At 39.9% G+C, this 18,857-nt stretch overlaps 1 protein-coding gene across 2 annotated transcripts in view; it reads left to right on the top strand.

Annotated features, from left to right (window-relative positions):
• The first annotated feature begins 888 nt into the window (after positions 1-888).
• The window catches only part of aldh1a3 (aldehyde dehydrogenase 1 family, member A3), a 42,079-nt gene continuing 24,110 nt past the window's right edge, over positions 889-18,857 (top strand). The window contains exons 1-8 of one of the 2 annotated variants that reach the window (XM_046074681.1): positions 889-1,058; positions 1,223-1,327; positions 1,854-1,994; positions 4,819-4,948; positions 10,288-10,349; positions 13,892-14,020; positions 16,747-16,860; positions 17,936-18,038. In XM_046074681.1, coding sequence (XP_045930637.1) covers positions 960-1,058; positions 1,223-1,327; positions 1,854-1,994; positions 4,819-4,948; positions 10,288-10,349; positions 13,892-14,020; positions 16,747-16,860; positions 17,936-18,038 — 883 coding nt within the window. In that variant the 5' untranslated portion in view covers positions 889-959. Of the gene's footprint in view, positions 1,059-1,080; positions 1,100-1,222; positions 1,328-1,853; positions 1,995-4,818; positions 4,949-10,287; positions 10,350-13,891; positions 14,021-16,746; positions 16,861-17,935; positions 18,039-18,857 lie in introns of those variants that run through there. The other variant, XM_046074682.1, reaches the window with a different exon arrangement.

Below are 18,857 nucleotides of genomic sequence, written 5' to 3'. Positions count from 1 at the left end.
CCCACACACATGCTCCTGTGTTTCTCTCTCTGGGTCTCTCCCTCCATTCGGTCAATCCCTTTGAGTTTCCCTCTCATTATGAAGTGTTAGAAAGTTGCTGAAGTGAGAAATGAGCCTGCGAAAGCTGTTGTCCTAATTAAACTTTGACATAAAGACAAGAAGCGATGGAGGGGAAACAATAGCAGACTGTGTATGAGTGCGAGTCCGGAGCAAGCGAGCAGCTTTGTCCCCAAGAACAAAAGCAGTTGTTTGCATGTGTCCAGCTACATTCAACTTCACCAGGCCCAGGTGCAAAAAACAACTTTCCGAGGAGAATCACCATTCCTAACACCTTTGCATGGTTGAACAGCCCGCAGTCGGTCCAAATAGGCCGACTTAAGCAGATCAAAGCTGCTGTGTTGCGATGTAAATATTGTGCAGCAGAATGAATTCCGTCTCATTACTTGCATTGCCTTGACTGAAAGACACAGCCAAGTAATTCAGGTGTGAAATTTTACTCGACTCTCCCTTTGCTTTTTGAGAGACCCCCCACCACCACCCACCCACACCCACACACACACACACACACATTGAAGGCGTGCTCACCGTCAACCCACCAGTTAGAATGAAAATAAAAATGCACTGCATTTATTCACCATGCCGTGGCTGATCATGGCAGCCGGGTGCTGCCTTGCTTAAACTGTACAGTAACATGGTACCAGCACAAGGCCACCATGGTCCACACTATCCACACTGCATTATTAAATAGGATCCATGCTGATGGATGTTTAAAATGCGCTGCAGGAACACGAAGCCCCTCAAATACGGGCTCCTTGATTCTTGACCGGGGCGGAGCTCTCTTCAACTGTTGTGCGAGGAGGGAGGAACTCTACATTCTTATAAAAAAGCCAGCGGATGGTCTGACAGCGTTGAGTAGACGGAGCAGACACGCTGGCTCTGGACTGTACAGTTGACCTAGAATGGCAAAGAACGGAACAACAGAGAACGGAGTGGCCGACGGGATTCCAGCTTTGCCTTTTCCTCAGCCTGTCAAAGTCCAGGAGGTCAGACACACGAAGGTAAGGGGGCTCTGCAAGAAAACCAGGTCTCACCGCTGCAGGTAGGGTGTGTGCGTCAAAGCATCTGCGCTAGTTGTGATTAGAACTTTTGTGACATTGTAGCCTAAAACGGGTGTCAGTTGGGGCACAACAAAGCAATTACAAACACTTTCCACTCTCCACAGATTTTTATCGGCAATGAATGGCACACATCCAGCCGAGGAAGGACCTTTCCGACGTTCAACCCGGCCACATGTGTCAAGATTTGTGATGTTGAGGAAGCATACAAGGTAAGAAGGCACCAATTCCATTTTATTTATAACATTAATAATAATTAATTAAACTTAGTGGATGCCTTTAATTGCGTTAACTTAGCCCACCCAAAGTTGGAACAAATGTCTGTTTGTGTTTTAATTATGGTGGAATGTGAAATGACGTGCTTTTGTACATAATTATGTACTGTGTGTCTTTGTATTGTGTCGTTTTATACTATTTTATTTTACTGACATTGACCTATGTGTCTGAAATAAAGTTGAGTTTTTTGCCAAACCTCATTTAAACATCTGTTAATTTACTTGTAAGAACTTTATAAAATAGATAAGGACCTTAGCCAAATTCAGTCAATAGGCTATGTTATATAGCCTGCGAGTAGCATTTTATATCCACAAAGTAGATTTGCTTTTTAAGTTTTAAGCATGTTTGAGTTGACGTGGGTAGGCCTATTTCAAAAGAAATATTGCTGTGTTGTGCTCATACAGGGGATCACTGTCCTGACACTGTCCCACTTTGGCCTACTTAATTTTTTCTTCTGTGTAGGAAGATGTGGACAAGGCGGTGGAGGCAGCCAAGGCGGCCGGGCAGAGAGGCTCTCTGTGGCGGAGAATGGACGCATCCAGCCGCGGGAGGTTGCTGCATACCCTGGCCGACCTGATGGAGAGGGACCGGCTCCTGCTGGCGGTGGGATCATTGCCTGTACTTTCTTTATGCTGCCCACACTGCTCTATAGCAACTGTGTGCTTTCTGCAGAAAGCTAGGCCTACTAACTTTTCTGAATCATTCCAAGGCTACAGCCTACTGTTCAATTCTGCATACAGTAGGGTGGTAGCCTACATATTGTAGGCCTACACTTTATTTAAATAACATTGAAAATTGTGATTGCTTTTCCTCATAAATGTGATGGACATAAACCTATACCATTCCAGCATTACAACAGTGGTTCAGTAAGGCTGACTAGAAGACAAATAAGTTAATTGAAAACATATTAACTGTGTGGCATGAGGCTACTTCAAACTGCATATTAATTAATTCCAAAACTGAAAAACAATATAGCAATATTAAGTGGTAGGCTACATGACAAGATGATTTGAATTGCTCACTTCCATAGTGACAGCACATTACTGTTGCTTAGGACACGAAAATAACAGGCTAACTGCAGGAAGTTGACCTGATCGATTATTTAGTGGTATAAAAGTCAAGTGTAGGAATGCAAACCCTATACTGAAATTACCACTTCATTAAGAAAGAAGTCTTGCATTCAAAATGTTGCTTAAGTAAAAATAAAGAAGCATTACATGCTAAATGTAGGCAGCTTTAAGTAGGCTATCAAAAGCAGCATGTCCCCTGGCATTATATATTATGTTACTTGATTATTATTACTAGTGCATTGACTTGTAATCTGCTGTAATGTTATGTTCTTAATGTTATATCTGCTCTAGGTGGATTGGTTGTATTTATATTTTGTTCTGTAGCTTATTTTACTGTAATGCATCATATTTTATTAAGATTAAGAAATCTTAATCTGCTAAGTAACTATATCTTTCAGATAAATGTTGTTTCCTCTGAAATGTTCTGAGGTAGAAATATAGTGTATAGCATACAATGTAAATAATAAATTTTATTTGATGGCACCTTTCATGACACTCAAGGTCGCCTTAAATTATAAAATATGACAAACGGCAGTAGTACATAGCATTATTAAAACAGCATAATAACAAAGAAAACAAAAGTAAATAAAATTAAAACATCAACAATCAAATAGGAATCAGTTGTACATTATTACAGTGAGTAATTACAGTGGGCAGTTCAGCCACCACTGCTGATTTATATCTGCTTCCAAACAGGTTTCATTTTTGCTGAATGTTTCCTTATCTCCTCGTGTCTTAGTGTCCGATCTGGACCATCACCGGGCAGTAAGATGTAATGACCGGTCCCTGCAGTACACAACTTTTGCATCTGAAAAATGTCCGTGTGTTGTCATTATTGACTTATTCATATCAGGGACTGACCTACATTATTGCATGACATCATGACACTGTAACCCCACCCCAGTCTCTCCTTTTCTCTCTCTCTCTAATGATTGCTGCATTTTACTCTTGCTCTCCTTCAGATATTGTTTGGAAAGAAATCCCAGTTGCTGTTCTTTTGCACTCAGTTTTAGCTGCCAGTTTGCATTAAGACTTAGATTTGTAAATGAACCCTTACAGATTTGAGTAACGTAATAATACCAGATCGCATGTGACTACTAATTGCAAACATGCTCTAGAGTGGTAGTGTGCAGGGTCTGGCTAATTACACTAAACTCCCAGCTATGTTTGGGGAAATAAGGACCAGATTCAGAGCATTTAAATGTAGAGTAAAGCGGTTCAGTGGTTTCAGTATCTGCTAGAGCCTCAGAGACTCACTTCTTCTTCTTTTCATTATTATTTTATTTCCTTTTACAAAGTAATTCCAGTGACCGTATTTGGGAAGGTGCAGGGTGCACAACACAGCGTATATCTTGTCTGGCACATTTAAACAAAATCAATTCATGCCGTAACAAAATGAATTATAAACTCAGTTTTACATGCTTGGCTTATTGCCATGTATTTATCAAGACACTATGCATTGCAGTGTCCCGCTGTGGCTGACACCCTCTGCAATTCCCTTGGCATCACATAGAAACTACCTCGCCATTTCAGCCTCATACAACTCACTGTTTTTGTTAGGCCCTCGATTAATTCACCATTATTATAATTTTTATAGTAAACTATTATTATTATACCTGGAGCCAAGTATAACATCATATTAAATTCCACCATATTGTATAAAATAAAAATAAAACCTGCACTAAGCAATGAGAGGCCTGATATTTATTTTAGGATTACTTTCGTGGAATGGAGGATTTATTACAATTTTGGTCTTATTTTTGTCCAACATTTTAGTTAGTTCTAACATTGTATTCACGAAAGTGATTGCTAAGATCTGGAACATGTCTCTACAATAACGTCAGAGAAACCAGATGATCACACATGTTGGAAACAATGCAACAATTTTTCTAGATGACAGATCACTTCATTTGGAGGTCAAACTGAAAATGAATGAAATGTTACTAATCATCCCTCACTGCTCGGGAAAAACTGTAATTTGTGAGGTAATTACAGGGGTAAAACGTAGGAAAAAAATGTATTTGATTATTTTTTTGGACTTATATAATCACATTCATATTTAATTCTTATATTTTAAAATACTGAATATTTTTTATTATTAATATTTTTATAAACAATATATTAAAAAATATTTGTATTTAAATAGATTGTATTTATAGATTTATATACTACTGCTCAAAACAGTTACAATAAAAACTAATAATTAAAACTAAAACAAATAAAAAAAAACATTATTTTAAGAAAAAGCCATTAGATAAATCTGAGTTTTAAGAATGTTATGGGCCTCTTTTTTTTAAACATTATTAGATAAGAAAGTTGCGTAAATATTAAACAGTATAATTTTTCTGAATCTTTAGACCCTGGAGACTCTGGACACAGGGAAGCCCTTCCTGCAGTCTTTCTTCATCGACCTGGAGGGCAGCATCAAAACCCTTCGTTACTACGCGGGCTGGGCCGACAAGATCCATGGCAAGAGTCTGCCTGTAGGTGAGTGTGTGTCATCTTCCTCTTACTTTCCTCTTAATTCAACACATGAAACCATCGTGGCCAACAGAGGTGTGAGAGATCCTGTGTGGCATTAATAAGGTCTGGACCCAGGGCCCGCCTTGACAATGTTGGAGCCTTAGGTGAGATTTGAAATTGGCGTCGCCCACATGCCTATTCCCAAAAACACCACCGCTGGGGTTGGGGTCATCACCCCCTCATTAACTGTGTGTAAACCCGGATACTGTTGCATTGTAATAAATTTATGGGGTAATTTTCCTGAAGCGGTAGAACCCTTCTATGTTTGTCTGTTTTAATTAGTATTATTAAAGGGGCATTATGGAGTTTTCAGCGGCCACTTGCGGTGCGGTTCTAAGATTGCAACCAGGTGTGTCCTCATACGCGTTCTCGCTTCAACTTATGAGTGAGCATAATCCGAAACTCAGGTAAACTCCCACTGCAACGTTACAGTAATAGTTTTATCAGCTGCAGGTTGAACTAATCCATGTTCGTTACATGATAACGTTACATTTACTGCATTTAGCCGACATGCTACATCGTTAGCTTGCCTGCTGCTTTTCAGTAACATTAACTATCTTTACTATCTGTGAATCTATCTCCGGAGGCTCAGCAATGTCACCACAGCTACATGTACTGGATGATAATGAAACAGTTAGTAAGCTGGACTGAATATTATAATGCGATTGTGTCACACTTTATAACAGTTAGACCACATTAAGTAACTTTACGGTAACTAGTGATAATGGATGGCTCTTCCTCTGGGTTGTTGTTGTCGTTATGTTGCAATGTTTTATGTTATGTGGATCACGTTAGTTACAGTGACTGAGGTGGAGAAGCTGTGTACCTAAGTAATGTTATTGGTAAAACCCATAGACTGTATATAAAAACCACAATAAACTGAACGTTACGAAGCAAACAGCGGCAGGTCCGAGCTACTGTAGCCTTAGCTGGCTGCTCCTGGCTGCATCACTGTAGGCTAACATTAGTAAACAAATTTGCTTTTTACCGTTACATCCTCTCTGCAGGCTAAATCAACAGTGGTACACAGGATAGTAACATGGGTCGCATTAGTTGGTGAAGTAATATGGAAAGCTAACGTTAATATACGTAACTTTGCACCAGCTAACATAAGCAACTGCTTGGCGTTAGCCTGCGAGCTAACGTGACTTTCTGTGTTTCTCCAGCTTTACTAATGCTCACTTTGTTCTTACTCTACATCATCTGAACCTGTTTGGTCTGATGGGGTTCAGCACATAAACCTTTATTGTTGTTTTGAATCCTTGCATGGAGCTGGTTGTTTTATGGTGTTAGTGGACTGCATGTCGTTAGCTGCCGTGTTGTCGCTGTAGTGTGAGAGCCTCGGGAGCGCGCACAGGGCTGAATCCAACCCGGTGTCCTCACATGAAAAGCGGAATAGTGGCTGATGAAAGCAACGGAGAAAACAGGCGTGTGCTTCATTTCTAAGTGAGTTTTGAGCCAATTGATAATAAGGCAATGAAAATTTGATTAATTTTATTGAAAAACTTACATATAGTCCCTTTTAAGTCACTAGTGCAAAAAAAGATTTGAACCCGCGAATGGCCGCTTGCTCTCCTGTGCCGTTTGTCCCATAAACTTCATTCCAACTTCAAAATGTACATGCTGTTCAGGAGATTTATGCTATTACCTTTGTTGCTAATATCTGTAATGCTTGATTTTATATTAATATTTTTATGTGAAAAAAATTAATGAGGCTCAACTTTCTTCCACCTTTAAGAGCTAAATGCTCCGGCATGTGTGCAGCTACAGACTCCATTTGAGCTGTAAGTTGCAGAAAAGATGTTGATCTTTCAAAGTTGTATTTGATGTTTGCTATAAAAATGTTTAGTTTAGGAGCTATGTCCTTCCAAAGTGAAGGGTTTTACAGCTTTTAGCAGACTTTAGAGTGTGTCATGTGATCATGTTAGAGGGTGGAGAGGAGGATCTGGCAGACCAGAATAGTTTTTTAAACTGCTGCGTATATTTCTCTCCATAAGCACAAAAAAGGCGGCAAAATGTAGTCACATACCTTTTCTCCCTCAAAATGTCAAAATCCTGCTCAGTGGACGTTTTGTGTTTTTATCTCTGATCCTTAATTGATTGGAAACTCTCAGTCGTCTCTCATTCACTCCCTGTTGTAGCTGCAGCCTGAGGTCTCCCCCTGTCACTAATTCTTTAACTTGCTGTATCTTCCTCCCTGTTTGGAGTTTGGACACAAGATGTATATTTTTATGCTCAGCTACTCAAGCACTAACTAAGAAGTCGAAAATGATAGTTAAAAAGTTTTTTTTAAGCAAATACACTTTTTGTATCAACAATGGATGAAATTGTGTCATTACCAGCAAATTGGCTAGTGGTGCAGTTAGTTAGACTTCAGTCACTAGATTGGCACTTCTTATTCCAGTCGTGAGTTTGAATCCCGCAAATGGCAGCAGTCGTAATTGCTTTCAGCTTTAAACACCTGTATGGTGTTTGAACTTGATGATAACAAACTACAGATCTCTCCTATCTTAAAACACCAAAGTCATAGCTGAAAAGCTTTTTTTTAAGTAATTGCACATTTCCATCAACAAATGATCAAATTGTGGCCTCTTCAGATCTCTCCCTGTATAGCTTGCTTGATTAAAATGCTGGTTTCCCAAGCCGCTCTTTTCATTCAGACCCAGGCTTGAATCCCACCTCCAGCAGCAGTGACAATTGCTTTCAACTTCAAACACCTGTGTGAGTTCAATTCCCATTGACTTGCAGTGGTCGTTTTTAAATGTGTATATTGTTAGTCTTTTTAAATGAAGAAATGGTATACGTGGCATAAGTTTTTTTATATAAGATTATTCACTTTCTGTGTGTTCGACCGACTTCAGATTTTCCCTGTCTAGTGAGTTTTCGTGAAACGGCGTGCCCGTGGCATCCAAAATCGATGTTTCGCCATGAAAGAGGAAGTTGTTTTAACTTCAGTGTACATGCTCGCATTTGCACCAAACTTTACGTGCTTGATAACCCCGAACACATCTACATGTTCATTTATAGTTGTAGTGCGAAGTGCTATGTAACGCCAAAAAGGGGACACAGGAAGTGATGATTAACATGTTTGTGCAGCGTCCAAAGTGTGTGGCAAATTCAAAGCTTTAAATTTCTTTCTTTCTTTCTTTCTTTTTTCTGCAAAGTAACCTCAATTTTGGGGGCCTAAACATGCTCGAAAACTCACCAAACTTTGCACAAAATTCAGGAGTGGTGAAAGATTTCGTATTTTATGGGTTTTGTGCCCCCCTACAGAGCAGCCCCCGGACTAAGTTTCACCTATGTGTGCGAAATTTCTGTGGTACGTGTTTCATGTCCAGACGTACAAAAAAGCCTCTTGGAGCCATTGCCTAAACCCAACAAGAAAGTCAGACATTTTGGATTTAATGGTCATTTTTGGCGATTTACACTCTTTAATTTAACGAACTCCTAGGGATTCCCAGGGAATTAGTCCAGTCGACTTCAGATTTTCTCTGTGCAATCTAAATTGACAATAAAAAGTTTTTACCAGTAATAACAGTTATTACCAGTCGACCAGTTTGCCCCCTTTCAAAAATCGATGATTCACCATGAAAGAGGAAATTGTTGTATCATGCTCACATCTGCACCAGATGTCCACCAACAATCACGCCCCGAACAAATCTACATGCCAATATTCAGTACGATATTCAGTCGTAGCGTCACTAAGGCGACACAGGACATGATTATTAACACCTTTGTGCAGCGTCACACCATCCATCATCAACCACTTATCCTGCGTACAGGGTCGCAGGGGGGCTGGAGCCAATCCCAACTGACATCGGGCGATAGATAGGTGAAGTACACCCTGGACAGGTCGCCAGTCCATCGCAGGCCCACACATAGACAGACAACCACTCATGCTCACACCTAAGGACAATTTAGAGACACCTATTAACCTAGTCCGCATGTCTTTGGATTGTGGGAGGAAGCCGGAGCACCCGGAGAGAACCCACGCAGACACGGGGAGAACATGCAAACCACAGTTTGCACTGTTGCCCCGGGATTTGAATCCGCAACCTTCTTGCTGTGAGGCGACAGCGCTAACCGCTGCACCACCGTGCCGCCCACACCAATTAATTTTAATTTAGTTCTAAACTCCTGTAGTTCCTGTGTTTCAGCAGGTTTTCTCCTCATGTTCAAAACGTTCTGCACATTCAGAATCTCTGTGTTCTCTGACGGTGATGTCCAGTGCTGTGAAGTGCTGCACATTTTGTAATTGCTTGAAGGACTGAAATGCACACAAAATAGTTTCTGTTGCACAAGAGAGCCTACTGGGGATCAGGAGAGTTTTCTTTATTGCTGTTCCACCAATTTGACAATAATGTGAGAGCATGCATAAGCTGTTTGTAGTAGTTGAAAGCATAATATCAGGCAGGGTTTCAGGTTTCTACATGGTACACTGAATGGGAACGACATGCAACATGGACAAACAACAATCCAGCAAGAACCGAACAGAAAAGGGGCCAACAAATACAGATACAACATGGAGGGTGCATTACAGGTGACACACATTAGGGATAATTAGGACAAAACAGGAAACAAAGCTAAACACGGACACAAGACACAGACAACTTCAACCCCAAAACAGTAAGTGGAAAGAACTTATACCAAAACACACAGAACAAAACCTGACACAAAACCAGTGTGCAATGGCTTAAAGCCTCATGTGTTTGCAAGTTTACAATTTTTATTAATAGAAAAATCTAAATCATCTCAAATGATTTTCCTTGGTCCTCTAAGTTATTAGTTATTACCTTTGGTAAGATGTCTTCTCATTATGTAATGTTTTTTTGTTTTAATTTTTAATTTTTAATTTTAATTTTTGAATTGTGTCATTTCCAAAACAGTACTATTACCTTTACTAACATATATACCACAGCTATGTTAATACTGCCCTGTAATACTAGTTATATACCTGTAAAACATATAATATATTGATCCTGAAAGTTCAGTTTTGACCTTGGATACAATTGTTTGATTTAAAAAATAATGACTTCAGGTCCACTCGCAAACTTTTTCTGTAGGTTTCACATCCCAGTCTTTTCTCGTTATGGAACTTAATTTATTTTATGTTATGATGGTTGAACTGTTGAACTGAAACTATCTAAACAATTTTCTTGTGCCAACATCCCTTGACCTCAGTTTACCTTGATTTTTATGGTACCTTAAAGCAATAACAAAACAAATTTATTGTGGAAAAAAAGAAAAATTTCCACCTAGAGTAAAGTGGATCAAACTGATTGTGCTCTTTCTGTTTATTACAGATGAAAGTTTTGTGTGTTTAACCAAACACGAGCCCATTGGCGTATGTGGAGCCATCATTCCAGTAAGTCCAGACCAGATCTGGTTTGAATTTATGAGCAATAATGTGTAATAGGAATTACGGTTCATATTACTTAGGCTTGGTGTGCACAATATTTTATTGATATATATATATATATATATATATATATATATATATATATATATATACACATATATACATATACACACACACACACATACATACACACACACACACACACACACACACTATAAGTTCTCAATAAAATATTGTGCAATTGTGCACACCAAGCCAACACACTGTTGTGATGCCAGCTTCTGAATATGTGTTGTGGTAAATGGCTCTGCTTTAGTATTTTGGGAAAAACATAATGTGTCAGAGAATATCAGTATCATCTCTGTGGCTAAGTACAGAGATACATCCAAACCCCCAGTGAGCAGAGCTGGGCTGTGTACACAGTACACACTACACACAGGTCTGAGCTCTGTCCTAACTAGTTTTGGAGTTGCTGGAAGGTGTACTTTTTTATGTTGGTCGTACCGCGACCTTGTAGGAAGGAGGTCGTGTTGGTGGATTGATTTACTTGATTTGTCAAGACAGTACGGTCCTGTCAACGGTTCTACTGGCATATCAGTCTTCTCATCTGACTGCATTGACATAACTGTTCCCCAAAATGTCACAGTGTTACTTTAACACAGTAGTGGTCTTACACTTAAGCAGGTTACAGTGTTTAGTGAATGGCACTATCATTTATACTGCCAACATCTCTGGCTTTCTTGTATCCATATTCAGGCTTAATTGGAAGCACTAAGACTGAAATTAAATTGTGTAGTGCTAGTAAGTCAGCTGCACTCAATTTAAGTGCACTGTCAGAATGTAAGGATGAAATTAAATTCTTAAATGTTTGCACTCCCTATAAAGCCCTTTGCTCTTGCAGTATAGTTATTAGTTTTGATAATAACTTCATCAGAATTGAATGAAGGGTGGGGAAATGTTTGGTGTTTCACCGTATTGTGTTGCACTTGAATAGAATTTCAGCATTCTGACAGAATACAGACATTCAGTTTTCTAACTTTGAGCGTAAGCCTATAACCTCTAATGTTGCTTTGGCAACAAAAGAACAAAACAGCTATTGTTTGACATGGGAGATTATATCATAAAGGTGAAAATTTATACTGAAGGACGTTGTGTAATTACTGGAAGTGCTGCTGGCGTGCACAAAGCATGAGTCATTGTCAGAGGACAACAGGAAACCTTTCTCCTGACTTGTGATTCCAAGATCCTTTTATGGTGCTGAGTGTAGCCAATGAGTTGTAAAAGTTAACAATGCTTAAACAACAAACATGCACCACTCGCATATATTGCTGTCTAAATTGGGTTTGAGTGCCCAATTATTTGTTCATTGGTTTCCAACTTGGAAAAGAGCAACTGGAAAATAAATGACATTTTTCTGAATGTGTTTACTTTGAATATTCTCTAGTCCTAATGACTTAGAGCTCTTAGGAGTTAACTAGGGAAATCAAAGTTCTGTTAATGTGTGTGCTGCTTGGATTGTTTCCATTGGAGACTGTTGCAGTGATAATTACAATTGAATTAAAGAAGTAAACCATGGTTTACATCAAAAACTTTAAGTATCAACAAAGCATGAAAAACAGAGTACTTCTGTTTCCATTCCTGGACATTTGCAGACTGCAGCAAATGCGGCAAACTTTGGCTTAGCTTCAGTAAAAAAAAAAAAAGAGAGAACGACACAGCAAAATGCAACACCTGCAGTAAGGAGGTTTGGTGCGAGGATGGAAGCAGCACCAACATGACAAAGCATTTACTTAAAATTGGCGTGAATCTGAAGGAACAAACCGTGCTCCATGCGTTGCTTTCTCCCAGCTACAAAGACCCCCCAGATACAGCTAACGATAACAGCAGCAACATCTCATGCTCAGGTACAAAACACAGGTTAGCTGACCGTCACCTTGTATATTGAAGGGAAATGAATGATGTCTACAAATGATTCCAATATATATTTCTCTCAGATACGAGTCCCCAGAGACGCCCCTCTAATACAGACACTCCTTTCATTTTAGCCATGAAGGGGAGGTAAGAAAGGAAAAAGAGGATGAAGGTCGCCGAGCAGTGACAAGATCTGTGGTGAAGGGTCTGGAACCATAACCGAGATTTGATAAGTAGAAGAATCAGAATTGATAAAATTGAAACGATAGCCAACCCTAAAAGAGAAAAGTGAGATGCAATAATTGTTCAAATGGGAATAATGGCACACACTGTCAGAAAGTCTCTCCTCGTACAAATCCATGGTGTTGCAGTTGGATGGATGCACAAAACGTACAAAACATACAAACAAAACGTAACAGAAGGATTTGTGTGGAGAATGAAAAAGGAGAGCTTGACAGAAAACTTTTAACCCTGCAAACTGTCACATCCACACACCTGGCCATGCTGCCTGAAGTAGGGGAAATGTCATATTGTCGGTGTCGGAAAGTTACAAAGTTGTCGGAGGCAGCCCCCACAACTTTGACATTGGAAAGGTGTGATGGGAGGACCTGAGAGAATGTTCGAAGCACCGATCTTTCAATTGATAGGCAACCCGCTCTACCTCCTGAGCCACAGCCGCAAGGGTGTCAAGCAGGAACACGGGGGCAGCAGGTGACTCGCAACCACAGCTCCAGAGCCAGAAACACCTGCAGGAAGTGATAGGAAGAGAGAGGAGAGGGACGAGAAAGCACAAGACTACCAGAAAGGGGAGAAGTTGAAATCATTGTCATGTTCAAGAAACCAGTTTGAGATGATTTGCGCTTTGTGACATGGTGCATTACCCTGCTGGAAGTAGCCCTCAGAAGACGGGTACACTGTGGTCATAAAGGGATGGACATGGTCAGCAACAATACTCAGTTAGGCTGTCGCGTTTTAACAATGTTCAATTGGTACTAAGGGTCCCAAAGTGTACCAAGAAAATCCCCCCTACACCTTTACACCACCACCAGCATGAACCGTTAATACAAGGCAGGATGGAACCATGCATTCATGTTGTTTACGCCAAATTCTGTTCCCTGCCATCTGCAGCTCAGACTCAGACCAGGCAACGTATTTCCAATCTTCTGTTGTCCAGTTTTGGTGAACCAGTCTGCCCATTCTTCTGTCCTCTGACATCAACGAGGCATTTTGCATCAGCAGTGCGCAGTGCTGTTACAAGGTGTGGTGGTAGCACTGCAAAATATATAACAACCAACTTAGTCAAGCAACTCCAGAAGAATCATGCTAAAGAACAATATTCCCAGTCTCTTCCTCACAGTGAGGAATACAGCTTATTTATTTTACACTAGCATCATATCGGTACTTGGCATCGGTATCTGGACCGAAAAAATAAGATCATAGCATCCCTAGCTTTAGTTAAAAGCAACATACAGTATTATGGTATATAAAATGACTTCATAAATAACTTCTGATTAGGCTGATTAGCCTGATAGAGGGGGGTTATTTCAGTTGGATTGTGGTCTAACTGTGTGTTGTTTGTGACTTGTGCAGTTACACATTGAAAGCAGTCAGCTAACATGTTCTTTTGTCTGTGCTAGTGGAACTTTCCTCTGCTGATGTTCATGTGGAAGATAGCGCCGGCCCTGAGCTGTGGAAACACTGTGGTCATCAAGCCTGCAGAGCAAACCCCCCTTACGGCCCTCCACGTTGGATCACTTATCAATGAGGTCTGATATTAGGCTCAACATGTACAGCAGGATTGATCCTAGCTGTGGGCTGTGAGAGGTTTTACACTTAGTCTTCTTGAACACAGTCTGGTCCTGTATTCTTATAGAAAGTCCTGCTGATTAGACTGCTCTGCTCCTATTATGTTCTGGTGACTGTTCCGAGCACAGGAGACAATTGACAACAAAATTAGCTGTGGATTTTTAAGTGTGGTTCAGAGACTCACAAAGGTCCTTGTCCTTAACTAGATATTTAATAAATATTTAATGTTGAAATTGTAGGTTTCACTGGCACTGTGATCTGCAAATAACTTCAGAGGAAAAGACCTTATCTGATAACATACTAAGGAGTACACTAACACACTTAAGAAACTCAACAGCAGCATTCCTTCCATATGGACAAAGACTTTGCACAACAAGTGTACATTTTATTTACTTTTTTTTAATCCATCATTGTAAAATTTGTTATGCACATTTAGTCTTATGGGTTTCAGGAGTCCAATCTATTGCACTGGCAATGCTGCAAAGTCTCATCAAAAAGAACCAAGACAGTTATACACCTGTACTTTATGAACTGCTAGTTAAGTGCAAGTTATATTTCCTGTCAATTGTATTTGCTTACATCAACATTTTTTGAAATGCTGTTTCAAAGTGTGGAATGTCACTAAGTATGTTTATTCAATAATGTAATTAAGTACAAACTTAAAGTATTTGTTACTTTTCATACTACATTATATTTCTACTCCACTACTATATTTTATATATTTCACTAAATTTATCTGACAGCTTAATTAGTTAGTAGTTTGCATGAAAAACATATGAAGAGCTTATAAAATATGATGCTTGGTTATGGATGAAACTGAACAGTTGAAGCAAGTAGAGCTGAAAGATTGGTCAATTACAGACAGAAAATGGCTTATTTCGATTGGACAAAACAAAGCACTGAAAGTGTTACTTTGGGTAGTTGTGATAGCATTTCTTAATAATTCCTACATTTTTACAAATTGATCAAAGAATATAATCAGGAGCTTAATCCATAATGAAGATAATCTTTAGCTGCAGCCTTATATATAGCCTAAATAGTTTAAAAGTAGCTGCACCTCAACCATCTACAATAGTAAAATGCTGATTTTACATTAATGCTTAAGTAATACTAATACTAAAGATCTAAATATATAATAGTAAAACACTAACAGGGGCAATCTTTCTGCACAGAGCACTTTTAATGCTTTGAGCACATTTACCTAATTATACTTTTACTTTAAAAGTTTCAGTTGTAGAATGTTAACTCCCCGTATACGTCCCTGAAATTCACCAAAAAATACAGAGAGCATGACCTCCGTGCCCTCAGAGTAGTTACAGTCTGTCACGATTTAGATGAGTGCAAAGCAGGAGAGAGCCCAAACGCAACGCACAAGAGAGCAGAGATACAGCGGGAGCAACACAGGTGAGAAGGATCAGACAAATGAGACAGACATGCATGCAGAGTGAACAACAGGGGAAAACAGAGAGACAGGCAGGCAGAGGGATTACTGGGGTAACAGACATAACACAGGTTACTAACACAGACAATATCAAAATAAGACGGAACAGATCAGAAATATATAAATAATAAACTAATCCAGAAACAAGCATACCGTTTACAAGTAAACTACGACCAACAGGGATAACAGACTGAAACTAGGATTAAACAGAACACACAGCAGACAAAGCCAAAATGATGCAAACACCGAACTAGGAGTAAATACAAAGACATTAACTAAGACACAGAACTAAAATGCAAGGCTAAACCTAACATACAAGACAGACAGGTACTGTGTGAGCTAAACAGAACATGCAAATGAACAATCAAATAAACAAGGCTAAACAGAGAAGACACAAGACAAGGAACAAAACCCCAAAACAGAAAACATGGACCAACTGCTAAACAGAACAGGGTAAGGAACAGAGACAGGACCAACCAGGAAACAGGACAACACTAAACATGGAACAGTTCAGAAATAAGGAAAACACCAAAACACCACTAAACACCAGCTAACAGATCATAACCAGATAAACAATAACATCAGGTAGAGGAAGCACATTAAGGCAGCAAGCAAACTATAAACTAAATCTAAACTAAACAGAACAGCAACAGGGAGTCAAGGCAAGGCAAAACAAACAGGGACCGAACTAATAACACAGAGTGGATAAAGTAGACAAGATAACAGAACACCACAGACAAACTCCTCAACAGACTAAGATAAATGAACACAACAGATTAACACATAATGATCATAACCTAACAAATCAAGCAGACTGGACACAGGACAACAGACAGGACTGAAACCCAAAACACAGACTAAATAACAGATACCGAACTGGACAATAAACAAAACTCACAGAGAACTAAACTAGACAGAGCAGACAGGCAGAATGTGACACAGTCCGTGTCATTTATTGATACAGAGTAATACTAAAATAGAAATATAATGTGTGACATTATTTAGACATAGGAACTGTGAAACAGTAACAGATCATGTCATGCCATCACCCAGACCTACCCTGAACTAGGCAAATGGGGAGATAGATGACCAACGCTCTAAATCCTTAACAAAGGCTTACATGGCTTCACAGGATGTTATGGGGTCAAATGCCTTTTGACTCCATATGCTGGGCCTTTTGTTGTTCCACAGGGTATCACATCACTGGGGATTCCCCACACTAACATGTCTGTGTTGCCATCTCAGGCAGGTTTCCCTCCTGGAGTTGTGAACATCGTTCCAGGGTTTGGTCTCACGGCTGGAGCAGCCATTGCCAGCCACATGGACATCAACAAGGTGGCCTTCACTGGTTCTACAGAGGTATGTGAGTGTATGACTGTGCACTTCTGCTGCATAACTGTCATTTTGACAAATGAAGGAAAGATAAATACTCTCTGATACATTGGTTTTGATATAGAATCTAGCAGCTGAGTGATAGAATGCTGCTTTCAACGAGACCAGACGATTTCTTTGTTTCACTTAGAGTCCTAATGTAGTGGTGACACTGGCCATTTCTAAAACTAAAGCAGTGCAGGTGTTTGTATAGTAAGAAAATACAGATGCAATTTTTGGCTTCTACTACTGTATGTGATCAAACTATTCAAAGTTAATTAACTTGGTGAGTTATAGCTTAAACTAACTGGGAAGCATAACATTATTTTCACTGTTAATAAACATTACAAGAAGTGTCCATTGTCCTAATACTGATACTAGTGGCACTGATACTCCATTGCTTCGTTGAATGAAGCTGTACATAATATATGTACATATAACATAGTGTCTCTATTTGACCACTCAGCCCTGCAAACTCTGCCTTGATAGTTTTTGAACCACCAGAAAGTACAAGCACTAGCAGACACTATTTTATACCTGGAGCTTTTGTACAGGAACTGAATTTAGTCCCTGATTCCTCCAGCTGAAACGGTGGTACAGTTCTAACTGTTGCATGCAAAGTTCAATCAAAACTACACTTAATACCCCATGTTAGATTACCATAATGGTTGCTTTATAGAGTTGTAAGTTGTTCAGTTTTATAACGCAGAAATCTGAATTGCCACCATGTCATTAACTGTTAACACAGTGATGTAGATAAAGTGTATTTTGTATAAATACACTGCAAAATGCAATTCTTGAAATAAGGGGAAAAATCAAGTTCAAGAAAGATTTCATCATATGAAATGAAGTTGCTTTAAAATAGACTTTCCTAAAAGTTGTTGGCCATAGTCTTACATCAAGAAGAACCTAGCTCATCGTCAACTTCAGATTATTAACAATCATTTTCTGAAGACTCTCTTTTTGGTCTAGGTTATATGTAAAGGAGTTTTTTATTTTTTCAGTATTACCCATGATACATTAAGGTATGACTCATCATTGCTGTGTATCGCCCTCTGGGCAGGTCGGCCAGCTGATTAAAGAAGCGGCAGCCAAAAGTAACCTGAAAAGAGTTACTCTGGAGCTGGGAGGGAAGAACCCCTGCATTGTGTTTGCTGACTGTGACTGTAAGTAAACATGCTCTTTGTCGCTCTCTCTCAAAGTCTCACTATAACCAATCCGCTTAGCTTGTGTGTGTGTTCAGGTGAACAGACAGACAGATAGACAGACAGAGAGACATGTGAACAGACAGAGAGACAGGTGAACAGACAGACAGACAGACAGGTGAACAGACAGACAGACAGACAGACAGAGACAGACAGACAGGTGAACAGACAGGCAGTGACAGACAGGTGAACAGACAGACAGACAGACAGATAGACAGGTGAACAGACAGGCAGTGACAGACAGGTGAACAGACAGACAGACAGACAGACAGACAGACAGAGACAGACAGACAGGTGAACAGACAGGCAGTGACAGACAGGTGAACAGACAGACAGACAGACAGAGACAGACAGACAGTGACAGACACATGAACAGACAGACAGGTGAACAGACAAACAGAGACAGACAGGTGAACAGACAGACAGAGACAGACGGGTGAACAGACAGACAGAGACAGACAGACAGGTGAACAGACAGGCAGTGACAGACAGGTGAACAGACAGACAGACAGACAGAGACAGACAGACAGTGACAGACACATGAACAGACAGACAGGTGAACAGACAAACAGAGACAGACAGGTGAACAGACAGACAGAGACAGACGGGTGAACAGACAAACAGAGACAGACAGGTGAACAGACAGACAGAGACAGACAGGTGAACAGACAGGCAGTGACAGACAGGTGAACAGACAGACAGAGACAGACAGACAGGTGAACAGACAGGCAGTGACAGACAGGTGAACAGACAGACAGACAGACAGAGACAGACAGACAG

This window comes from Micropterus dolomieu, linkage group LG17 (assembly GCF_021292245.1).
Source record: "Micropterus dolomieu isolate WLL.071019.BEF.003 ecotype Adirondacks linkage group LG17, ASM2129224v1, whole genome shotgun sequence".
NCBI lineage: Eukaryota > Metazoa > Chordata > Actinopteri > Centrarchiformes > Centrarchidae > Micropterus > Micropterus dolomieu.
This window is presented reverse-complemented; position numbering and strand designations above follow the sequence as displayed.